The sequence below is a fragment of the Heteronotia binoei genome, chromosome 1, assembly GCF_032191835.1.
Source record: "Heteronotia binoei isolate CCM8104 ecotype False Entrance Well chromosome 1, APGP_CSIRO_Hbin_v1, whole genome shotgun sequence".
NCBI lineage: Eukaryota > Metazoa > Chordata > Lepidosauria > Squamata > Gekkonidae > Heteronotia > Heteronotia binoei.
In genome coordinates, this window is record NC_083223.1 from 16,125,509 (window position 1) to 16,151,616 (window position 26,108).

At 45.8% G+C, this 26,108-nt stretch overlaps 2 protein-coding genes across 3 annotated transcripts in view; one reads left to right on the forward strand and one right to left on the reverse strand.

Moving 5' to 3' along the window:
• Positions 1–26,108, reverse strand: part of PLA2G7 (phospholipase A2 group VII) — a 63,210-nt gene that overhangs the window by 24,769 nt on the left and 12,333 nt on the right. For both annotated transcript variants that reach the window (XM_060257737.1, XM_060257729.1), the window contains 3 exons: positions 14,495–14,644; positions 9,955–10,067; positions 6,794–6,944 (listed from right to left, as the gene is read on the reverse strand). In XM_060257737.1, coding sequence (XP_060113720.1) covers positions 6,794–6,944; positions 9,955–10,067; positions 14,495–14,621 — 391 coding nt within the window. In that variant the 5' untranslated portion in view covers positions 14,622–14,644. The remainder of the gene's footprint in view (positions 1–6,793; positions 6,945–9,954; positions 10,068–14,494; positions 14,645–26,108) is intronic.
• Positions 18,360–19,492, forward strand: LOC132585839 (U3 small nucleolar ribonucleoprotein protein IMP3-like). The gene has a single exon (XM_060257718.1). The coding sequence runs from the start codon at positions 18,383–18,385 to the stop codon at positions 18,944–18,946; it is 564 nt and encodes a 187-aa protein (XP_060113701.1). The 5' UTR covers positions 18,360–18,382; the 3' UTR covers positions 18,947–19,492.

The window sequence follows — 26,108 nt, forward strand, 5'->3', positions numbered from 1 at the left end:
CGGCAATGGAATGTCAACCATCGTCTGCAGTGACTCTAAAGTGACTTCGGTCACTTAAGGCTGTCGGAATCCAAGCACGCTAGAAGGACTGATTTTAATTGCAAGAAAATAGCAGCCGGGGGAGTTGAGAACATCTAAAAGGTAGACTCATCATTCTTATCTTCACTCTGAGAGACTTTGAATATAGTTTAAACACTGAGTGGATTAATAACAGACGAAGGCAAAGCATAATTGAATGAAAAAAAACTTTTACCTTGTTAAGCTGAGCTCTGTGGCTTTGGATGTGAACAACAGCAAAAAAAAAAAAAAACCTTTCAAGATAAGAGTGAAAGTTGGCAATGGGAGGCTGGTGACGCAGAAGAAAGAAAAGAGAGTTGCCGTGTATATATGCCCATAAACTGCAGAACCTAGAATGAACTGAGCTGAGTGGGGGCACAGCAGGAAAAGAATTCAGCTTGGGAAAACTGAACGCCGTAAAAACAATTGCCTTCAAAGATATTTTGGAGAAAGGACATATTGTTGTGAATTTTTGTGGTTGCGGTTTCTTCATGCAGCTCAAAAAACTGCGAGACTAGACACGAGATCAGTCTAAGCTGTGACAGGAAGTGAAACTAAAAGGGGCTGGACAATAAATCAGAGCCTATAAGGACAACAAGAGCTGTGACATCCGACCTTTGAACTAGGAAGGAATTGAGTCCAAGACTCAGATCAAGAAAGACGAAGAGAGACCTCTCTAGGCTGGAACTGTACCATAGAGAAATAACGATTGCCATTTTAAAAGGGAGAAAAACTGTCAAAATTGTTAAAATTCAATATCTTTGCTCAGGAAGAAGGGAGAAAAACGAAACTAGTCTCATCTGAAAGAACTGGCTCTAAGCTATTGGATTGGATGCTAAATTTTATGTGGGGATTTTTTTAAGGTTTGGTGATTTTTTATATGTCAGTAGAAAGAACAACACGTGCAAGAGCCCAATCATTTGACAAGATGCAGGCTCAATTTGACGCTCTGGAGGCAAAAATGTTAAAAGCTATGGACAAATTGCATTTGGCAATAAAAAAAGATATTAAAAAAGAAGTTGGAGACCTTAAGAAGGAGATAGAGAATTTTAAGGAAGAGACTCAAAATAAAGTGAAAGAGGTAGAGATGAAAGTGGATACACAGGCCTCTGCCTTGCTAAAAATTCAAGAAAAGGTCATAATACACGACTGTAAGTTGCTGGAGTCACAAGTGCGTCTAAGAGGGGTACCTGAAAAAGAAGACACAGACTTAAAAGGCTATATGGTGGATATCATCACTGAGTACATAGAAGAAGACCCTGACAGATTTAAGAGTATGTTGGAGGGTGCCTACAGAGTCAACTCAGTTTATGCGAAAAATAAAGGTCTGCCAAGAGACATCGTCATAAGATTAAGATCAAAAGAAGTGGCAGAGAAAATTTTGAGGAAAGGGTACCAAAAAGCCTGGGCAATAGAAGGGAGCAGAGTTAAAATAATGAAAGAGCTACCAAGAGAAGTGATCAGCGATAGGAAAAAGTACAAGAAGCTAACCGATCAGTTGCGTGCAGAGGGCACAAGATATAGATGGATAATACCAGAGGGTCTTGGATTTGAACAAAATGGCAAAAGGATTACAATAAGAAGCGAACAAGAGATGCATAGCTTTTTTGAAGAAAATAAAGAACCAACATCATAATGGAGTACAAATTACTATCTTGGAATATAAATGGACTAAATTCACCACAGAAAAGAAGGAGAACATTTCATTGGATTAAAAAGCAAAAATGTAATATAATTTGTTTACAGGAAGTTCATATACAACGCAAGGACAGTAAATTTTTGTGGAATAGAAATTTGGGGTTGGAATTTTTTTCACTAGCAGAGCAAAAGAAAAGAGGGGTGGTTTTTTACATTAAAGAACAACTTGACCCAAAATTAATCTTTAAAGACAAAGAAGGAAGATACATTGCTGTTGAGGTGACGATAGAGGCGAAAAAAACGTTACTACTAGGACTCTATGCACCCAATGGAGCGAAAGACAAATTCTTTAAAGACATAAATAGACAAATGGACGAAGAGACTTATGACCAGGTATTGATGATGGGCGATTTTAATGGGACAATACAAAATAACCTTGACAGATCAAGTCCAAAGAAGAATGATAAAGAAGGGAAGCTGCCCAATTCTTTCTTTGAGTTGATTAAACAGGAAAATCTAGAAGACATTTGGAGAAAGTTCAACCCTGAGGTAAGAGACTATACATTTTTCTCAGCAAGGCATAATTCTTTTTCCAGAATTGACATGTTGTGGGGTTCCCAAGGCTTGGGCCTCATAACAAAAAAAATTGAGATTCTTCCAAAGGTTTGGGCGGACCATAATCCAATATGCTGGTCAACAAAATTGCAAAGAAAATCAAGAAGATGGAGAATTAATGAGGATTTACTACAAAATAAAGACACTGTATCATTCTTAGAAAAGGAGACTGCAGCATTCTTCCAAATAAATGAAACGGATGATATGGAATATCCAACAGTATGGGACACTTATAAAGCAGTAATGAGGGGTATATTAATTACATTGAATAATAAAGACAAAAGAGCAAGAGAAGAAAGGCTGTCAGCACTGCAAAATGAAATAGATAAAAAAGAAAAGGACTTAAAAAAAAGACCAGGGAAGAAAAAATTAATAAAAGAAATTACGATATTACAATCCCAAGTTAAACATTTGCTGAATAAAGAATTAGAATGGAATTTAAAAAATTTGAAACAGAAATCGTTTGAAAGTGCAAACAAACCTGGTAAATACCTGGCCTGGCAATTAAAAAAAAGGAAAGAAAATAAGACTATAAATAAAATCATGGCAAATGGGAAAACAGTAGTGGATCAAGAAGGAATTAAAAGAGAATTCTTTAAATACTATGCAAATTTATTCAAGGGTGTGAATGTAAGTAAAGAAAAAGTGGAAGAGTATCTACGAAACATTCAGGTGGCACCTTTGACGGAACATATGAAAAAGATATTAAATGACCCAATAGAGAAAATTGAAATAGAAGCAGCAATAAAAGCAATGCAAGAGGGTAAAGCTCCAGGGCCAGATGGATTCACGTCAAAATTTTACAAATCTCTCAAGGATGAATTAACACCCAAACTGTTGAAGTTGTTAAACACGATAAGAGAAGAAGGGAAAATCCCAAAGACCTGGAGGGAAGCTGTAATCTCTCTGATTCCTAAGGAAGATAAAGATAGCACAAACGTAAAAAATTATAGACCAATCTCATTGTTGAATAATGACTATAAGATCTATACAAGAATTTTAGCAGAGCGACTGAAACAATACCTGACCAACTTTATAAACAAAGACCAAGCGGGATTTCTTCCTAAAAGACAAATAAGGGACAATGTAAGAGCTGTTATTAATGTTGTGGAATACTATGAAAAGCACCCGGAAAAAGAAGTGGCCTTATTTTTTGTTGACGCAGAGAAAGCCTTCGACAACTTAAATTGGGACTTTATGTTTGCGGTAATGGAAAAAATTAATTTAGGGGAACAATTTATAAAAATGACAAGAGCAATATATACAGATCAGCATGCAAAATTGTGTATAAATGCAGACCTTACCAAAGAATTGAAAGTGAGTAAAGGAACAAGGCAAGGATGCCCGCTATCACCATTGTTGTTTATAATGACTCTTGAAATTTTGTTACAACAAATTCAAAAAGATGAAAAAATAGAAGGTCTAAAAATTAGAAGATTCTCTTATAAATATAAAGCTTTTGCAGATGATATAGTGTTCATAATGGAGAATCCGGTTCAAGTGTCACCACTGCTGTTAGCTAAGATAAAAGAATACGGAGAACTAGCAGGATTATACATAAATAAGGAGAAATCGAAATTCCTCTGTAAAAACATGCAACCAAATAAAACAAACGAACTACAAAAGGTGACAGGTTGTGAAGTCACAACCAAAGTTAGGTACCTTGGAATAGAGATAACAATGAAGAACATTGATTTATACAAAAACAATTATGAAAAACTGTGGTGTAAGATGGACAAAGATTTGATGAAATGGAATAAACTCAACTTGTCCTTACTGGGCAGGATAGCTGCAATCAAAATGAATATTTTGCCAAGGATAATGTATTTGTTTCAAACCATCCCGATTGTAAAAGAAGCAAAACAATTCAACAAATGGCAAAGGAAAATCTCTGATTTCATTTGGGCCGGAAAGAAACCAAGGATAAAGATGAAGATCTTAACGGATGCCAAAGAGAGAGGAGGTTTTCAACTTCCCGATCTAAGACTATACCACGATGCAGTTTGTTTGACATGGATAAAAGATTGGATAATGCTGTTAGATAAAAAACCTTTGTGGTTAGAAGCTCACGGAAATAGATTCGGCTGGCATGCATACATGTACTATGGGAAGAATAAAATGGATGGTTTTTTCTCTCACCACTATGTCAGAAATACATTACTAAATACTTGGATAAAATACAAGAAATACGGGGACGAGAGAAAACCATTATGGATAGTGCCAGCAGAAGTAATAAAAATAACAGCTGATTCTGAAGAAAAAAGAGAAATGTCATATAACCAACTGCTTAAGATTCAAGGAGACAAAATTGAATTAAAAACCTCAGAAGAGCTAAATAACAATTATGATTGGTTTCAAATGCAACAAATTAAAAGTTTGATGGAAAATGACATAAAATCAGAGGGGATTAGACGAGAACAAACAGAACTGGAAAGAGTCCTGTTAGGTGACAATGAAAAATTGATATCAAAAGTATATAAGTTATTATTGAAATGGTCTACAGAAGAAGAAGTAGTAAAGTCTCAAATGGTCAAATGGGCAATTAATGTGAATAGAGAAATACAAATGGAAACATGGGAGCACCTCTGGAAGAACTCAATGAAGATATCAACTTGTCAAAGCATTAAGGAGAACTGTTTTAAAATGATGTATAGGTGGTATATGACTCCGAAAAAATTGGCTAAGATAAGTAAGAAAATGTCGGATAGATGTTGGAAATGTAAAAAACATGAAGGTTCTTTCTTCCATATGTGGTGGACATGTGAAAGAGCGAAAGAATTCTGGAAGATGATACAACAAGAAATCACCAAAATTTTGGGCTATGATTTTAAGAAAATTGCAGAGACGTTTTTACTTGGATTACAATTAGAAAAATACCCAAAAGAAGACAGGACTTTAATTTGGTACCTGTTATCAGCTGCTAGGACTTTATACGCGCAGCTTTGGAAGCAAGAAAAAATACCAGAGAAATGGGAATGGACCATGAAAGTTTTATCGTGGTGTGAAATGGACAAATTAACCAGAACACTAAGAGACTATGATTTAGAGATATTCAAAAGGGAGTGGAGAAAATTTAAAGGATATATGGAGAAAACTTGGAAAGTAAAGAAATATTGGACATTTTTTTAGTTGTAAGAATATATATACGGAACTTTGAGCAATCAGAAGTGCCTTTAGTATGGATTTGAACTTATAACCTCGGGGAAGTCAACATTGGAGGGAGGGGGGATGGAAATGTCATATGGGTTAATGTGAAAAAAAAGAAAAAATTAAGAAATAGATAAGCTTTGTAACCATATGCTACCAATAAATTGTTTAAAACCAAAAATCATGTTGGCCTCTAAGGTACTACTGGATCCGATTCTGGCTTTTGCCTTCTGATTTTTCCATAAACAGGGCCTTTTGAAAAAAAAGAAGGCATGCACAGGAACACAGTTCCAGCTGGCTAGGCATCAGTGGGTGTGGTCTAATATGAAAATGAGTTCCTACTGGGCTTTTTTGGTAGAAAAAAACCCTGCGAGAAACAATGGTGACATCAGGGGTTGCGGCCTAATATGAAAATGAGTTCATGCTGGGCTTTTCCTACAAAAAAAGGTCCTGTTCATAGATAACTGCGAAACAGCACCATTGGAGAAAATACAAAATCCACTACTAAGCAGAGAGATTCAGGTGGATAGCCATGTTGCTGTGAAGCAACAGAAGAAAGTCTGAGTCCAGTGGCACCTTTAAGAATACCCAGAATTAAACTTCGTTAGTCTTACAGGTGTCCCTGGACTAAAACTTTGTTCTGCAAGGCAGAGAGTAGCCTACAGCCTCGAAAAAAACCTCACTTCAGCCTTTATCCTAGTGCCCCTTCATCAGTTTCAGTTTAATTAACAGCACCAGGGGTTGTTTTGTTGAAAAATAGGTGGTGGAGTTCATTAACATAACTCATTAGCATATGCCACCTCCTCCACCAGTCAAAAGCAACCCAAAGCAAGAAAGGAGAGCCCCAGGCAAGCAAGGCCTGCTTGGGCTGGCTAGAGATCCAGCCAGCCCAAGCAGGTCTCATTCACTTGGGGCTCTCCTTGGCTGCCCCCCAAGTCAAAAGGCCAGCAAGCCACCTGCCGTCCAAAATCACATAAGAAGTGGAGAAAGGGTGGTGTGGGCTTCTCCAGCGGTTACTGAGGGCTGCTGGGGGTGTGGCAAAGCCCCTGGTGGCTGGCTGGCTGCCCGCTCTCCTAATCCAGGGATTGTTATGCAGCTGCACCTCCTATTCAATGGACAAAGTAGGTGGGGAGGAGGAGGGGGAACCCTCAGAAAGGTTCAGGCGCTGCACTCCTGTGAGCTCCTGCTGAATCTGAGGCCTGAACAGCACCAACTGTAGTTTTACCTGCTCTTGGCAACAGGAAATAAGCTCACTAGAAAGCTGGTAATTGAAACACAGCACCTAAAGCAAAAGACACGCTCTTCATAGAGACAGTCTGTATTAATAAAAACATACCAAGATATTGTGAAAGCACAAACTCTCCCATAGTCTGATACATATTAAGGAAATCAGCTAGCCCATGATAGTATTCTCTTTTGGGAATCCATGCGGTGTCTTCAGAACTTGTGCCGTTTTGGGATGGGTAAAAGAGCCGCAAAAAACTTCCCTGTAATTTAATAGGAGGAAAGTTATTGAAAACTACTTTAAAATGGTGAAAAGGAAAACAGTGCAGGAACAAATAAGATATAAAGACTCAGGCTTGGATCCAGACTTGGATTTCCACCCATGGAGCACTATCTCGTAAAGCTCTATCATGTCACCCCGCAGTCGACGTTTCTCCAAGCTAAAGAACCCCGAGCGTTTTAACCTTTCTTCATGAGGAAAGGGTTCCAACCCTTTAATCATTCTAGTTGCCCTTTTCTGCACTTTTTCCAATGCTATAATATCCTTTTTGAGGTGTGGTTTTTGAGACCTTGTCGGGCCAGACCGTGTCAGGCAGGGCCATATGAATAATTGCTTAAGATTAGGTCACAGAAATATAAACACAATATAAACAGACAAATACAATTAATTTGTAAAAAAAAACTTAAAATAAAACATGCTTAAAACGTCAGCACTCATTGGTCTTAAAGGTGCTTTCTTTGTATTCCTCCCATGGGATCCAGGGAGCTGGGCAAAGGAAGCTCTGGCTCTTTCCTTCCTTCCCTAGGGGGCCAGGATGGGGAGCAGCTTCAGCCAATAGAAAGAAGAGAGGCTTGGCTCAGTAGTTCTGCTGTGCGATTGAGAGAGCCTGGCAAAGCAAGCTCTGCCTCCCCCCCCCTTCTTCCCGAAGGGAGGAGCTTCAGCCAATGAAGAAAATAGAGGCTTTGCTCTGTAGCCCTTGTGCGATTGAGCAAGCCTGGCAAAGCAAGCTGTAATGCAGAAGGAAGCAAGGGAGAGGGAGAAGGAAGCAGATCACAGCCAATTGCTCAGGGGCCTGATAGGAGCCCTCTGGGGCCTGATTTGGCCACATGTTTGGTACCCCTGCTCAAACCAGCTGGGGCTTTTCCCCAACAGGGCTTCTGATTGGCCACTGAAGATCTGATTTTTTAAAAACAGCGCATTGGCAGCAGCCACCTCCACTGCACAAGGATCTTCAATGCCTGGCATGCTAGAAAAAAAGCATTTTTTTTCAGATGCTATTTTCCCATGTGCAGAGAAGTATGATGATCCCTCCCCCACTGAATGATGAAGCACTCAAACATACTTCCTACCCACAAACCAGGAGTGGCACAATCCTGGACAATCTTTACCATTTGATTCTGATTGTAGAAATTAACCCTCGGGTGAAAATTCTTATTCCATTATACCCAGAACTTAACAGTCAGAGCAATCCTGTGCACAGATGAATTTTGCACTGGACTGCACTATGCGTGACGCCTTTGCTGGACCCTTCAAGGCCAAAGTATGGTTGCCAATCTCCAGGTGATAGTCTGGAGAAATAAACTGCAAGAAAAGCCCTACAAATGCAATAAAGATATTATAAGAAAACCCTTGTACTCTATATTAATACATACTACAGAATCACCGATAATAATATATTGCATCCAAATCGCTATTAAAAATTCATTCAAAGTCTGTCAGTTCTAATACTTGCAACACTTCATAAAGTCTGAATCACAAATTCAAAGGGAAAAGAAGTTATTGTCTGCTTGCAAAACTTTCACAAAGTGCTAGTGCAGGGGTGGCCAAACTGTGGCTCTTTCGTGCATATTGTGTGGCCCTCGAAGTCCCCACCACCCTATCAGCTGTCTTGGAGAAGGCACTTGTCTCTTTAAATCACTTCTCCAAGCCAAGCCAGTTGGCAGCTTGGAGAAGGCAATTAAAGTTAAAGTTGCTTTCTTTCTACCTCTACCTCCCTCCCCATCTATTTCCTTTCCTTCCTTCTTTCTAACATCTGAAGTTCATGTCTTGTGGCTCTCAAACATTTGACATTTATTTTATGTGGCTCTTCTATTAAGCGTGTTTGACCACTCCTGGGCTAGTGCCTGTTGCAAGGCTCCACCCAAAGCACTTGTGCCATTCCAAAAACCTGCTAAAAGGTACTTTTGATTCCTTTACAGTTGTGCCCAGAGTTCCCTCTAAGCTCACAGTTTTTTAGCGTGCGGCTCACACATTTTTGTCATAGCTCAGGAAGGATGGACCCAGAGCAAACTAATGTAGGCAGCAGCTCAGGACTTTAATGTCAGTAGCTCATAGGGTTGTCAGTCTTCCGGTGGGGGCAGGGGACTCCCGGTTTGAAGGCCCTCCCCCCACTTCAAGGTCATCAGAAAGAGGGGGGGAGAGAGGGAGGGAAATAATCTGCTGGGCACTCCATTGTTCCCTATGGAGACTAATTCCCATAGGGTATAATGGAGACTCAATCCATCAGTATCTGGGGCTTTGGGAGGGGTGTTTTTTGAGGTATTGGGAGGGGTGTTTTTTGAGGTAGAGGCACCAAATTTGCAGCATAGCATCTGGTGCCTCTTCTCAAAACACCCTCCAAAACGATTGGACCAGGGGATTCAAATCTGTAAGCCCCCCAAAAGAAGGTGCCCCTATCCTTCATTATTTCCAATGGAGGGAAGGCATTTAAAAAGGTGTGCAGTCCCTTTAAATGTGATGGCCAGAGCTCCCTTTGGAGTTCAGTTATGCTTGTCACAACCTTGCTCCTGGTTCCATCCCCAAAGTCCCCAGATGTTTCTTGAATCGGACTTGGCAACCCTAGAAGCTCATGAAGTAGAATTTTTGCTCACAAGACTCCAAAGCTTAGAGGGAGCATTGGTGGGGCCTTGTCAGTTTCACATCTGACGATGCCTCTTTAATAAAGATTGGGAAATGGTGGAATAGTCTACAACAAGGCTGGCCAAAGGTAGCTCTCCAGATGTTTTTTGCCTACAACTCCCATTAGCCCCAGCCAGCATGGCCAATGGCTGGGGCTGATGGGAGTTGTAGGCAAAAAAAAAACATCTGGAGAGTTACCGCTGGCCACCCCTGCTCTATGAGGCCTGTGCTTTAAATGGGAAAGCACAGAACAGAATTGGCCTGCAAGCCCTTTTACAGTATCCTGGAGGGGTTGGGGGTTAAGTTCTCAGTCATTCATCCCCCAGCAATGATTTCTCACAGGCAGTACCTCACAGGATTCTCAGTGCACGTACCTGAATGCCGGGGCCAGTCATGAGGTCTGTGCAGCCAACAGAATAAGGGCCTTTTCCTCCAGGGATTAGCCCCGATTTGCTCCCCATTCTCTTGTGGATTTTAGCAGACAAACCTGAAATGCAAGAGATGCTGAAATAGGCCCATAGCTACGGAGGGGGGGGGGGAGCAGGCTCATCCTGTGAAGCCCCCTCCTTCCAGTTGTATGGCCTCTCCATTGAAGGGCCCGCAATCTGTCCCCTTTGCTCACCACTCGTCTGTACAAGTAGTAGCATTGCAGCTGGTCTTTTTGCTTTTTTCTCTCCCCTTTCCTAACACAGTGTGCAGAGCAAAGGGGGGGAGAAGAAGAGGAAGAGGAGTAAGAGGAAAAAGGAGAGAAAGAAGAAGAAGAAGAGGAGGAAGAAGACTGCAGATTTATACCCCACCCTTCTCTCTGAATCAGAGACTCCGAGCAGCTTACATTCGCCTATATCTTCTCACCCCACAACAGACACCCTGTGTGGTGGGTGGGGCTGAGAGGTCTCTCACAGCAGCTGCCCTTTTAAGGACAACTCCTGTGACACTATGATTAACCCAAGGCCATTCCAGCAGGTGCAAGTGGAGGAGTGGGGAATCAAACTCTGTTCTCCCAGATAAGAGTCCATGCACTTAACCACTACACCCCTACTGGCTCTCAGAAGAAATTGGATTTGTATCCTGCCCTATACTCTGAATCTCAGAGTCTCAGAACAGCTCACAATCTCCTTTACCTCCCCGCCACCCACAACAGACACCCTGTGAGGTGGGTGGGGCTGAGAGAGCTCTTACAACAGCTACTCTTTCAAGGACAACTCTGTGAGAGCTATGGCTAACCCAAGGCCATTCCAGCAACTGCAAGTGGAGGAGCGGGGAATCAAACCAGGTTCTCCCAGATAAGAGTCCGTGCACTTAACCACTACACCAAACTGGCTGTAGTGGTTAGTTTGTGGCACTCAAGGCAGCTTGCAGTGCTGACAGCCCAGGGCCACCAAACTGGATGACACCCCCCCCACACACACACACACAACAAATTCTGCTGTGGGCCCCACCAAACATGAAATCCTGGCTACAGCCCTGTGCTGACATCAAACTGGTACCCACCCTTATGCTGAACAGGAAATTCTGACCTTAGCTGAATCTCTTTCTCCACAAGAATAAAGAAATTGGTTATCTGCTTAAATTTTCATTCTGCCCATTGCAAGGGCGGTTCACAATACAAAACATAAAAATATAAATATTCTATAGAACAGTGGTCCCCAATCTTTTTGGCACCAGGGACCGGTTTTGTGGAAGGCAATTTTTCCACAAACCGGGGTGGAGGTGGGGCGTGGTTTCAGGATGATACAATTGAGCACTTTATTTTGGTGTGGTGATTAAGCGCATGGACTCTTATCTGGGAGAACCAGGTTCGATTCCCCACTCCTCCACTTGCAGCTGCTGGAATGGCCTTGGGTCAGCCATAGCTCTCTTATCTAGGAGAACCAGGTTTGATTCCCCACTTCTCCACTTGCAGCTGCTGGAATGGCCTTGGGTCAGTCATAGCTCTATTATCTGGGAGAACCGGGTTTGATTCCCCACTCCTCCACTTGCAGCTGCTGGAATGGCCTTGGGTCAGCCATAGCTCTCTTATCTAGGAGAACCAGGTTTGATTCCCCACTTCTCCACTTGCAGCTGCTGGAATGGCCTTGGGTCAGTCATAGCTCTATTATCTGGGAGAACCAGGTTCGATTCCCCACTCCTCCACTTGCAGCTGCTGGAATGGCCTTGGGTCAGCCATAGTTCTCTTATCTGGGAGAACCAGGTTCGATTCCCCACTCCTCCACTTGCAGCTGCTGGAATGGCCTTGGGTCAGCCATAGCTCTCTTATCTAGGAGAACCAGGTTTGATTCCCCACTTCTCCACTTGCAGCTGCTGGAATGGCCTTGGGTCAGTCATAGCTCTATTATCTGGGAGAACCAGGTTTCATTCCCCACTCCTCCACTTGCAGCTGCTGGAATGGCCTTGGGTCAGCCATAGTTCTCTTATCTGGGAGAACCAGGTTTGATTCCCCACTCCTCCACTTGCAGCTGCTGGAATGGCCTTGGGTCAGCCATAGTTCTCTTATCTGGGAGAACCAGGTTTGATTCCCCACTCCTCCACTTGCAGCTGCTGGAATGGCCTTGGGTCAGCCATAGCTCTCTTATCTGGGAGAACCAGGTTTGATTCCCCACTCCTCCACTTGCAGCTGCTGGAATGGCCTTGGGTCAGCCATAGCTCTATTATCTGGGAGAACCAGGTTTGATTCCCCACTCCTCCACTTGCAGCTGCTGGAATGGCCTTGGGTCAGCCATAGCTCTCTTATCTGGGAGAACCAGGTTTGATTCCCCACTCATCCACTTGCAGCTGCTGGAATGGCCTTGGGTCAGCCATAGCTCTATTATCTGGGAGAACCAGGTTTGATTCCCCACTCCTCCACTTGCAGCTGCTGGAATGGCCTTGGGTCAGCCATAGCTCTATTATCTGGGAGAACCAGGTTTGATTCCCCACTCCTCCACTTGCAGCTGCTGGAATGGCCTTGGGTCAGCCATAGCTCTGGCAGGGGTTGTCCTTGAAAGGGTGTCTGTTATGGGGGAGGAAGATAAAGGAGATTGTACGCTGCTCTGAGATTTGGAGTGGAGGGCGGGATATAAATCCAATGCTGCCGCCGCCGCCTTCTTCTTATTATTACTACATTGTAGTATATAATGAAATAACTATACAACTCATGGCCCGGTTGCTACCAGTCCATGGACCGGCGGTTGAGGACCCCTGCTATAGAACAATTGAACGCACTGGCAGTCTGGCATGATGATCAGTGAGGCTGCCTCAACAGAATGCCTGGACGCAAGCCTCGTTTTGGTCAGGAGCTCGCAGTAGTGGAGCTCCAGAGCCAGTGTGGTGTAGAGGTTAAGTGCGTGGACTCATCAGGACTTCACTGAGCTATAACAACGCAGAGCCCACCCTCCAAAGCAGCTATATTCTCTGTGGGAGCGATCTCTTTTGTCTGGCAATCAGCTGCAATTCTGGGAGATCTCCAGGTGTCGCCTGGAGGTTGACTACACTAAACCTACTGGTTACTGTGACCAAAATTACTAAACACTCGCTAGCATTTATTATATTAAAGGCAAGATTATGCACAGGATAGAGAAGGTGGAGAAAGAAGTGCTTTTCGCCCTTTCTCACAATACAAGAACTTGTGGACACTCAATGAAATTGCTGAGCAGTCGGGTTAGAACTGATAAAGGGAAGTACTTGCTCACCCAAAGGGTGATTAACACATGGAATTCACTGCCACAGGAGGTGGCGGCGGCTACAAGCATAGACAGCTTCAAGAGGGGATTGGATGATCATATGGAGCAGAGTTCCATCAGTGGCTATTAGCCACGGTGTACTGTTGGAACTCTCTGTATGGGGCAGTGATGCTCTGTATTCTATGTGCTTGGTGGGGGGCACAGTGGGAGAGCTTCTAGTGTCCTGGCCCCACTGGTGGACATCCTGATGGCACCTGGTTCTTTGGCCACAGTATTGGCCACAGGGTATTGGACTGGATGGGCCATTGGCCTGATCCAACATGGCTTCTCTTATTTTCTTATAGGTAAATCAACAATTACATATTACAAGCAGACACACAAAAAGTAAAGTCCATTCTCTGAAAAAATTCCCTAGCGATGGTCCAGATTCCAGTGTGGACTTCAATGACATGAAGTAAGTTGCAATTTCTTGAATCCGGTGAAAGATTTCAGCCTAATGCGACAGGACAGCCGGTATTCCACCTCCTGTTTCAACAAAATTTTCCTCAGGCACGGGATTTAGAACAATTTCATAATGTCATTAAAGACATAATTTCTAAGTCAAGGCTCATACAGGGCATAACGTCTCCATCCTCATTTTCTCACTGGCAAAATGCTCAGGTGGCTCAAGGCTGAAATCTTTCGTGGGATTCAAGAAATTGCTACTTACTTCATGCCACTGAAATCTACACTGCAATCTGCACCATCGCTAAGGTATTTCTTCAGAGAATGGATTTTACTTTTTGTGTGTCTGCTTGTAACGTGTAATTCTTGATTTACCTGTCTTTAATATAATAAATGTTAATGAGCATTTAGTAATTTTGGTCACAGTAACCAGCAGGTTTAGTGTCGTCAGTTTCTTGCAGTGACCTCTCATTGTATTTCTCACCTGGAGGCTGGCAAATTGACAAAGCAATTCCCAGGCCACCAGGGGTGGAATTTTAGCAGGCGCTCCTTTGCATATTAGGCCACACCCCACTGATGTAGCCAATCCTCCAAGAGCTTACAGAGCTGTTAGTACAGGGCCTCCTGTAAGCTCTTGGAGGAATGGCTACACCAGGGGTGCGTGGCCTAATATGCAAAGGAGCTCTTGCTAAAATTCCACCCCTGCAGGTGGCTATCATAGTTTACAGCTAAAATTGTACTGATCCCATGCTTATTCTGTTGGCAAGAGAGAAGAAAAGGTGGCCCCAAAGAGAAGGAAACGTTATCGTACCGCACAGCAAGGACAGACAGCACATGATTCCGTAGACTTTAAAGACGATCTTTCGCTGTGGAGCATCACCAAATATTCCAAACAAACCGAAAACACAGCGTTCGTGGGATACAAGGTTGGGTCTCATCCTCTGACGGCTTGGTGAGGTAACTGATTTAAAAAATAGTAAGCAGAGGGTAAACAGGCAGGCCTTCCTATGGTGGGAAACAAGAAATGGAGCCCTGCAGGGATTTTATATTAGGCCAGAGCTGGCCAAACTTGCTTAATGTAAGAGCCACGTAGAATAAATATCAGATGTTTGAGAGCTGGAAGGAAGGAAGGGAGAGAGGGAGGGATGGGAAGAAAGCAACTTTACCTTTAAATGCATTCTCCAAGCCACTGGTTGGCTTGGCGAAGCAATTTAAAGCGAGAAATGCCTTCTCCAAGCCAGCTGATGGCTTTCCAGGTCTGGCGGGGCTGGGGCCTAGGGTGCCAGGAACTCTGGCCCCATGTGGCTCCCATGCCACAGTTCGGCCACCCCTGCATTAGGCCTTCAGTAGATTACTTTCAATGTGTATAGTCAGTGGCTTGTGCATCGAGAGAATGGGTGCTGAACTCATTTGTTGTGAGGGCAGGATCTGACATAAATGAGACCTTGTCGGGCCGGGTCATGTGTGTCATAAAATGTAATGCCAAGTAGTGGCGATATAAACTTTATAAAGGACACAGAGGCTGATACCAGGTTTGGGTCGGCTTGAAGCCATCCCAAAGAGAGCCGGCTGGAAATTGAGTGCCCTGGAGCTTCCAGACGGTGCTCATTAAAGGGGGGGCCATGGGGGCCCAGGCTTTCCAGACGGCCTCAGAGAAAAGGGACCACTTTGAAAGTGGTACCTTTTCAAGCCGGGGGATGGGAGCGGGGTGGGAAGGGGATAGGAGGCAGATCGACGCGCTTTTTTGGTCCGCCTGCCTCCCGTCCCCCGGGCGGCTTTAAACACCCGTCTGGTATCACTCAGAGAAACACAATTAAAGATTTTTTTTAAAAAAAAACCACCTTAAAATATGCTTAAAAGATTAGCACTCTTGCTATATTTTGTTGATTTAACAGTTTCTGATAACTGACACCTCGTGCTGTGAATTATTGCATCAAAATCTGGAGACAATGTCTGTCCTATAGCAAACTTGTGTATGCGGTTCAGGTGTTATTCAAGTGTGTGTGTAAGTTGCAAACCTACTTTTGTTTACAGAAATCTCATGGTCAATGCTTTGAGCCTAAGACCCAGGAGAAAACATGAAATGGCTGGGCATTGCAAGATTTTGTGCATAAGTTGATTCATGTGCTGGTCAGCCAATGGAGAAAACAGAGGCTTTGCTCTGTGGCTCCTGTGGGGTTGAACAAGCCTGGCAAAGCCAGCTGTGATGCAGAAGGAAGCAAGAGAGACAAGAAGGAAGCAGATGACAGTGAGATGCTCGCAGGCCTCATCAGAGCCCTCCAGGGGCCTGATCTGGCCCTCGGGCCGCATGTTTGACACCTCTGATCTAGAGCCTGTGCAGGGTTACTCACTAGAGCTCCCACTTGTGTTTAAAACAATAGCAAACATGCAAACACATACACAGAGAGAGAGACTCCACATCTTTTTTTTTTGTTTTGCCATCAAGCCACTGCTCACTTATGGAGATCCCGTAGGGGTAACAGCAGGGCTTTTTTTGTAGCAGGAACTCATTTACATGTTAAGCCACACCTCCCCTGATGCAGCCAATCCTCATGGAGCTTACAGTAGGCCCTGTAATAAGAGCCCTGTAAGCTCTTGGAGGACTGGCTACATAACAGGGGTGTGGTCTAATATGCAAAGGAGTTCCTGCCACAAAAAAAGGTCCTGGGTAACAGAGGTGGTTTGCCACTGCCTGCCTCTGCATAGCAAACCTGAACTTCTATCCAAATATCAACCCTGTGTTTTTATTTATTTACAACCCACCATTGAAGAATGTCTACATTCTTCAGTACCCAAAGAGATAGTCGTCAGTAGCCTTTGAACTGTCAATGCAATTTGCATCTATATGTTATCCTTTTGAAGTTATCTGTAACCCTGCCTTTGAAGTAACCTTTAAGATACTTTGCACTGTGACAATCTGTATCACTTCCAAGGTTTGAGACTTTGGAACAAGTCATGGAGTTTCAAAAAAACACGCCTTTGATTCAAAACAAAAGCTTGATTATTTCAAAATATCGATGCTTGACAGTTCCCCTCTGTTCCGTTTGTCCTCCCAATGTCCCTGTGAGGTACCTTAGGCCGAGTGTGTGATTGGCCCAGCCAGCCTCCATGGCAGGGTCGAGATCCGAACCTGAGTCCACCCAGATCTTAGGCTTGACCGGGGGTGGCCAAACTGTGGCTCTTTCATGTATATTGTGTGGTTCTCAAAGTCCCCATCACCCAGTCAGCCGGCTTGGAGAAGGCATTTCTCTCTTTAAATCACTTATCCATGCCAAGCCATCCAGTGGCTTGGAAAATGCAGTTAAAGTTGCTTTCTTTCACCTCTATCTCCCCCATCTATCTTCCTTCCTGGGCCGGATCTATGGGGGAGCAGAGGGGGCGCTTGCTGGAGGGGCACCAAATTGGGTATGGAGTCCATTCTATTCTATGGGCCCATAAGGGGGTGTCATTTTTTTATTTTGCTCCCCCCCCAAAAAAAATGTAGATCCGGTCCTGCTTGCTTGCTTCCTTCCGGCTCTCAAACATCTGACTTTTATTCTATTCAATTTCCTTTATTAGAGTCTATGAGCAAATGTCTTAAGCTCAATCACAATGTACCTTTTATTCTATGCGGCTCTTACGTTAAGCGAGAGTGGCCACCCCTGGTCTTGACTCTTTAACCCCTACACCAGGCTGGTTGGCCCTGCTTAGCTCCCGAGATCTGGCGAGAGTCGGGCTAGCCTCGCCTTTCCCAGACATCGCCTTCTATCCCTGCGGGTTGCACGCAGCCCCACTGCTCTTTACTGCGGCGCCTGCTTTTTACGCTAGGCGATCAATAAACGTTTCTCCTTTTTGCAAAGCTTGCGCTCGAAACCAGCTTCGTCTTTCCCACGACTCTTTACTGTCGCGTCTGCTTTTATGCTAGCAGAGGTGGCCAAACTTGCTTAATGTAAGAGCCACATAGAATAGATCCAAGTGGGCAGCCGTGTGCTTGTGTTTCAGCTCACAATACCTGACCCCCTCGTCTGATGAAGTGTGCTTAAGAGAGCGCGCGAAAGCGAAAGCTGACGTTCTGAATAAAAATTGGTCTTAAAGGTGCAGCTCGATTCCTGCTTTGTTCAGCCACACGGAATGTTTGAGAGCCGCCGGCAGGGCATTAATGTCAGATGTGTGAAAGCTGCAAGGCAGGCAGAGAGAGGGGGAGGGAGACGTGGAAAGCAGCTTCAAATGCATTCTCCATGCTGCTGGCTGGCTTGGCTCGGAGAAGTGATTCAAGGAGACAAATGCCTTCTCCAAGTCAGCCAATGGGGCGGGCGGGGCCTTCAAGAGCCGCACAATATGTGTGGAGAGCCACATGTGGCTCCCGAGCCACGGTCTGGCCACCTCTGTACTAGAACAATCAAGATTTCCCCTTTTTGCAACGCTCGCGCTTGAAACCAGCTTCGTCTTTCCCGGCCTCTGTAGCAGAAGACGCAGCCCGGGGATCGACTCCGCCTTCTGCAACGCCAGCCAATGAATGCAAAAGGGGCCGCCTTTTCCGACTCCAGCGCTTGGGGCGGAGTCCTGCAGTCCGGCACTCGGAAGAGGCGCCTTCCCACGCGGCGACGCGCGCAGCTTCCATCGCTCCCTGCTTGGAGCGCAAAGCGAGCGCGGCCTCCATCGCCTGCAGGCCTCGGGGCTCTCCGCTTGGATCGCCTCCGGCCCCTTCCCCGGCGGCGCGATGGTGCGCAAGCTGAAGTTCCACGAGCAGAAGCTGCTCAAGAAGCTCGACCTGGTGAACTGGGAGGCGGCCTCGGGCAACCTAGCCGAGCTGCGCGTCCTGCGCCGCTACCGCCTGGCGCGCCGGGAGGACTACACGCGCTACAACCAGCTCAGCCGGGCCGTGCGGGAGCTGGCGCGCCGCATCCGGGACCTGGGCGAGGCGCCCGAGTCGGCGGCGTTCCGGGCGCGCTGCACGGCCGCCCTGCTGGAGAAGCTCCACGCCCTGGGCCTGGTGGCCTCCAAGCGCTCCCTGGAGCAGTGCGAGCGCGTCTCGGCCTCGTCCTTCTGCCGCCGCCGCCTGCCCTCGCTGCTCCTCAAGCTCCGCATGGCGCAGCACATGAAGGCCGCCGTCACCTTCGTCGAGCAAGGCCACGTGCGGGTGGGGCCCGAGGTGGTCACCGACCCGGCCTTCCTGGTCACCCGCGCCATGGAGGACTTCGTCACTTGGACCGACTCGTCCCGCATCCGCCAGCACGTGCTCGACTACAACCAGGAGCGGGACGACTTCGACTTGGCCTGCTAGGGACGCTCCGGATCCGCCCCGGCTGGTTGAGCTTGGCTTGGAGCACCCCGAGCGCTGCCGGCGCCGGCCTTTTCGCCTTGGTTTGATGCCCATCGGCGGTCGCGTGGAGTGGAAGCGGCGCGTCTCTGCTGGAGGGAGCCGCACGCCCTGACCCCGGCATCTTGCTGCTCTTTCCGGTGCTAAAGAAGGGCTCGTAGATCCTAATGCAAGGCGGGCTCCTGTTCCTTGTGGCTAGATGGCACCACTTTCCTTACAAAACGAAGGCGTAAAGTCTGCTGTTTTAATATTCCAGTTTCCAGCCCTGCCTGTTACTGAGGTCCACCAGCGGGAGGCAGTGAACGAAGGTCAAGACAAAGAAAGGTTCTTAGAAAGGACAGGTTTTCCAAGATGTCTCTGTGGTCTCCTTCGAGGATTAACACCGCTGTGGTTTTCCCTCGCCTTGAAATACAACTGGATTATGTATATAGTTGCATCTCTCCTTTGATCTTTGGTATTTCCTTTTCAAATAAATCGCGGGCAGGCTAGACAGCCTGTGCAGGCAACAAACTGGAGCTGCTGTTTTTGTAAGGATACGCTGCAATCAAAAGATATTTCTTTGGCTCTATGGTGATGCGTGTGTAGCAAGCGGGCTCTCGGATGCTGGGTTTGTTGGCAAGGAGTTCTCTGAAACAGCCCTTAAGTGTTCTCTTGGCGTCTGCATCCTGCATGTAGTAAGGGGGAGGAAAAATGGATTTTCTCTGGCTGTGTTTGCTTGGTTAGTTCTGAAATGGGTTCTGAAGATTTTTTGTTTCTCTGAAGGTCTTTCTGTAGTTTTTTTTTTTTTAATTCTGCCAGCAAGGAGTAAAGCTTGGAGCAGGGGTGGCCAAACTGCAGCTTGGGAGCCACATGTGGCCCTTTCACACATAGCGTGTGGCTCTCATCAGCCTGCTTGGAGAATGCATTGAAAGTTAAAGTTGCTTTCTTTCCACTTCTCCTTCCCCCCATCTATTTGCCTGCCTGCCTTCCCTCCTTCCTGTCTTGCAGCTCTCATACACCGGATGTGCATGTCTTGCGCCTCTCAAGCATCTGGTGTTTATGTGGCTCTTACGTTTAGAAGAATTGCAGATTTATACCCCACCCTTCTCTCTGAATCAGAGAGAGCGGCTTACGATTTCACTTATCTTCTCCCCCCACAACAGACACCCTGTGAGGTGGGTGGGGCTGAGAGAGCTCTTCCAGCAGCTGCCCTTTCAAGGACAACTCCTGCGAGAGCTGTGGCTGACCCAAGGTTATTCCAGCAGCTGCAAGTGGAGGAGTGGGGAATCAAACCCAGTTCTCCCAGATAAGAATCCGCACACTTAACCACTACACCAAACTGGCCAAACAGGCAAGTTTGGCCACCCCTGACTTGGAGTGTTAAATTAAAACTGATTTTTAGCTCCCATCTAGCAGAGGTTTTTTGTTTTTCTTTTGTTTGTTTTTTAAAAAAACACCCTGCATATGCCAAGTACCACTAATAAGCTCTTGATTGTAATGAGGGCTGTGATGCATAGTCAGGATTAGAACAAGAGGAAATAATGACAGGTTTCTAGGAATAGCCTGTTCTCTGAGTCGCTGTGAAGCTCGTTACCTGCAAATAATATGCTTTGGACGAAGGACGGTACATCTTCCCAGAAACTGCCGGTTCTGATAAGATCTCACACCCTCCCCTTGCTGACAGCATTCTCCAGTTCTGATTACTGATGTGCTTCCCGCAAGGACTGACAGCTAGAAAAAAATGCCTTTAATGGGAAGCACACGCCTCACACTGTTGTAGGGCTAGCAGCAGAACCCAATAAGGTTACCTCTTCCAAAACAGGTTTACCTGCTTTACCAAAAGTAACTAGACCAAACTTCGCAATGAACAGTCAGCAACAAAGCTGAGTTTTTTGTAAGTTAACAAGCAATAGTGTTCAGAACCCACAAACATAATTGTAATTTTGCTTTAACCAGGGCTTTTTTTGCAGCAGCAGCAGCCGGAATTCCTTTGCATATTAGCCCACACACCCCTGATGTAGCCAGTCCTCCTGGAGCTTACAGTAGGCCCTGTACAAAGAGCCCTGCAAGCTCTTGAAGGATTGGCTACATGGGGGGAAGGGGGTGCAGCCTAATATGCAAAGGAGTTCCTGCTGCAAAAAAAGCCCTAGCCTTAACAATTCCTCTCTGAAATATACTTAAAATTGTTTCACTGCCCATATGGAGCTGGCTAAATGTGAGGGAGCTGATCAGTCTCTGGTTTCAGTAAGAGTGGTTCAGTAGTGGAATTCGCTGCTTAGGGGCTTCCCCCTTCAAGCAGCGGCTGGACAAACACTTGTCAGGGATGCTTTAGGCCAGAGGTGGCTCTTTCACGCATACTGTGTGGCTCTCAAAAGCCCCCACTGCATTTGTCTCTTTAAATCACTTTGCCAGGCCAGCCATATATTTTAGAGTTAAAGATGCTTTCTTTCCACCTCCCCCATCTATTTGCTTCCTTTCCTTCTAGCTCTCAATCTGATGCTCATGTCTTGTGGCTCTCAAACCTCTGACGTTCTATCTGGCTCTTATGTTAAGTGAGTCTGGCCACCCCTGCTTTAGGCTGATCCTGCATTGGACTAGACAGCCTTTAATAGTTTCTTCCAACTCTTTATGTTCTATGAAATCTCACCTCTGCCTTACTAACCTGCTATTGGGCCACTTTCTCTTAGCCTGTCTGCAGAAGTGGGGACAATACAGTCCTGCCTCCCAGGGTTGTATCTGGGCCACATTTTGTGCGGCACTCATGCATTGCGCATACACAACTGAGTAGATTACCAGCTGTTAAAAGTGCACCCGTTGGGGGGTGGGTGGGGACTGTATCCTTGTGCACAGCGAGAATCATGGAACCTTTGGATGACTGATAGCTCTAGATTAAAGCCCTAGATTTCAGTGGGGACTATGTTTAATTAATTGGGCTGAATAAGGTGCAGCCTGAAAATGCAATCTGAAATGTATGAGGAAGAAGAATGCGCCATTAAGTCACAATTGACTCATGGCTACCTGATCTGGAGAGAGAAGAAGCAGAGGTGGTTTTCCACTTGTTTTCCATAGAGCAATCTCAGTTGTCTTTGGTGATCTCCCGTCCGAGTACTGACCTCAAAAGTCCTCAACCTTTTTGGCACTGGTTTTGTGGAAGACAGTTTTTCCACAGACTGGGGGTGGGCAGGGTGATGGTTTCAGGATGATACAGTTGTGCACTTTATTTTGGTGAGGTGGTTACGTGTGCAGACTTTTATCTGGGAGAACCAGGTTTGATTCCCCACTCCTCCACTTGCAGCTGCTGGAATGGCCTTGGGTCAGCCATAGCTCTCACAGAGTTGTCCTTGAAAGGGCAGCTTCTGTGAGTGCTCTCTCAGCCCCACCTACCTCACAGGTGTCTGTTGTGGGGGAGGAAGATAAAGGAGCTTGTGAGCCACTCTGAGATTCAGAGTGGAGGGCAGGATATAAATCCAACTTATCATTATTACTACTACAACAACATTGTAATATATAATGAAATAATTATATAACTCACAGCCTGGTTGCTAACAGGCTGCGGACTGGGAACGGTCCACAGACCGGGGGTTGAGGACCCCTGGCATAGGCTGTTTCGGCTGCTAAATGTATCTACTTGGAAGGAAACCCCATTGAAATTAAGCATAGCTGACTTTCAACAAAAATAAGATTGGGCAGTCTGCAGGTAAGCCATTAATAAATCACCATCATAGAACCAGGGGTCGCTTTGTAGAAAAATAGGTGGTGGAGCTCATCCAGGGATTGTTATGCAGCTGCACCTACTATTCAGTGGACAAGGTGGGGAGGAGGAGGGGGAACCCTCAAAGGTTCAGGAGCTGCGCAGGAAGCGGGGTGGGGTGGGAGAGAAAGTGCAAGATTTGCTTCCACAAATCATCGGCACCTCTAGCAGGCTGCTGTTGCTGCCAGCCTTCCCATGCCCCGTATTGCCCCCACCAAAAGCCCTCCCCCAGCTAGGAATCATCCAGACCTTGCCTCACCGAGCAGGCGCTTCGCCTCCCCATGCTCTTCGGAGCTTGCGCTCCACCAAACTGATGCTGAAGGGGGGGCTGATGCCAGACCTGGCTGGCAAGCCAACATCTCATTGGCCAGCACTCCCGCGCTGAGCCCCGATTGGTTTTCCCCAGCCTTGTCCTTCCTTCGAGGAGATTGGAGGGGGGGGGGCTGCCAAATGCTGCCGCCTGCTTCAGAAGAGGCAGTGGTCATTAGAAAAGTGAGCAATTGCGCTCCTTTGAGCTCCTGCTGAATCCAAAGCCTGCATAGAACTACCTCTCTCTATTGATGCAAGCCAGCCTAACACTTTTAAGTTACAATGAAAACCCGGGAGTATCTTGTGCAGTTCTGGAGGGCTCCCTTGGAGAAGGAGGTGGACAGAACACGGTGGGTGCAGAGGGGAGTGATGAGGATGATCAGGGGCCTAGAGGCCAAGCCCTGTGAGGGGCCAGGGAATGTTCAGATTGGAGAAGAGGAAGTTGCGGGGGGACCAAGATTGCTCTCTTTAGGTATTTGAAGAGCTGTCGCTTAAAGGAGGGCAGGGAGCTGTTCCTGCTGGAAGGAGAGGACTCACAATAATGGGTTTAAATTAAAGATGGGAAGGTACCCCCTGGACACTAGGATTCAGAGTTGTTCAGTGGTGGAATCAGCTACCCAGGGAGGTGTGAGCTTCCCTCGCTAGAAGTCTTTAAGCAGCGGCTGGACAAACTTGTCAGGGATGCCCTAGGCTGATCCTGCATTGAGCAGTCGGTTAGACCAGACAGGCTGTATGGCCCCTTCCAACTCTTGTGATTCTATGATTTGCACAAGTGATTTAAGCATGTGCTTAATCCTTGCACAAGTAAATGGAACTTAAACATGCTTGTGTCGGTTTTGTGTAGTGGTTAAGGGTGCAGACTCTTGGAGAACTGGATTTGATTCCCCACTCCTCCACTTACAGCTACTGGAATGGCCTTGGGTTAGCCGTAGCTATCACAGGAGTTGGTCCTTGAAAGGGCAGCTGCTGTGAGAGCACTCTCAGTCTCACCCACCTCACAGGGTGCCTGTTGTGGGGGGAGAAGATATAGGAGATTGTAAGGCACTCTGAGTCTCTGATTAATAGAGAAGGGCGGGGTATAAATCTGCAGTCATCTTAACTTGGGACTGGATTTTACTGCTTATATTATGCCTGTAGCCATTAACTGGAGTTAACGCAGATCCTAGTTACAAGCAGCATTAAAAACCTTTTCCTGTTTTTAGCGTGACCTCAACTCATAATCCAACAAGCAGCTGCACTTAATTTTCTAAGATAAGATGCTGGCCTTCTCAGTTCTTTCCTGTTGGATTATACAGATGACCTGTGACATTTTACAAGGGACAGTTTTTTCAGAGCAACTGTTACGAATGTGCAGTGAGACAAAGAAAAGGGGATACTGAACAGAGTAACGGCTAAGCGATGTGCGATTGACGGTAACAGTAAGCTGAGATTCTGCAGGGTTTTTCAAACTTTCAAACCAGGACATTGTGGCTGGGATTCTAACGCCGTGCCTTGACTACTGCATGCATATGGGAGCAGGATCCGCTGGGAGTAATTATATCCACAAGACTTCTGTCCTGCTGTTCCTTGAAAGAGCTCATGGCAGCAGTCTATAACAGATGTGGCCAAACTTGTTATATAAGAGCCACATAGAATAAACAGATGTTTGAGAGTAGGAAGGAAGAAAAATAGATGGGGAGAGGGAGAGGTGCAAAGAAAGCAACTTTAACTTTAAGTGCATCCTCCAAGCCAGCTGATGGGGTGATAGGGGCTTTGAGGGCCACATAATATGTGTGAAAGAGCCACATGTGGCTCCTGAGCCACAGTTTGGCCACCTCTGGTCTATAAGGTGGAAGAAGCCGCTACCTGAAGAAGTCAGCAACCATGTGCGCGTGGAAGAGCTCTAAAGATACAGGAGCCTCGCACTCCCAGCTTTTCAACTTAAATACACCAGTTGGGTTTATTGCCACTTCTGTTTTTTAGGATATTCCTGCAGTTAACAGAAAATAGTAGATTTCGTTCTTTGGTTGGTAAACAAGCTAGCTTTTGATCTACCATAAAATATTGTGAGCTGTTCAAAAAACCCACTTCCTGCTGAAGGCGCTCCACCCTTTTCCTGGTGACTGAAGGCACTAAAATCCTCAGGAAAAGGGCAGTGGCACTAAGATGTTGGTATGTGAGTATTTTTTAAACCAAGACTGACTCAGAAAGTGATGTAACAAAAAATGTAGACCAAATTCCAAGAAATTTACTTCCAGTAAGACAGGCTTTGGATTTTAAAAAAGCATGTTACCCTGTTGATCTCCTCTCCCAAACCCATACTGATTTTTCAGGATTTCTTGGAAATAATACCATGAGAGGGAGGCATAAGAAGCTTTTCCCATCCTGTGCTAATTTTTCCTTAGGCATTTTTGTGTTTTTCTAAAATGTCAAGGCTCTACCACCTCATTCTCCAGGATTGGTGAACCAAGAATGCTCATAGTGTCCCTGAAAATCTAAGAAAGCTTTGGTCAATTTCCATCTTCAATACACACTTCCTGTATATAGTTTGGAGGAGCACAGTTGGAACCGAGGAACATGAAATTGAAGACCAAGCTTTTGTTAGTACATTTCTACGGTAGAGTGGTAAGCTGCAGTACTGCAGTCCAAGCTCTGCTCACGACCTGAGTTTGATCCCAGAGGAAGCTGGGTTCAGGTAGCTGGCTCATGGTTGACTCAGCCTTCCATCCTTCCAAGGTTGGTAAAATGAGTTCCCAGCTTGCTGGGGGGAAAGTGTAGATGAGTGGGGGAGGCAATGGCAAGGAAAGGAAAGGTCCCCTGTGCAAGCGCTAGTCGTTTCTGACTCTGGGGTGATGTTGCTTTCACAATAGTTTCACAGCAGACTTTTTACGGGCTGGTTTGCCATTGCCTTCCCCAGTCATCTACACTTTTACCCCCAGCAAGCTGGGTACTCATTTTACCAACCTCAGAAGGATGGAAGGCTGAGTCAACCTCGAGCCGGCTACTTGAAAACCCAGCTTCCACCAGGGATCGAAATCAGGTCGTGAGCAGAACTTAGGATTGCAGTACTGCAGCTTTAACGCCACAGGGCTCTTCGGCAATGGCAAA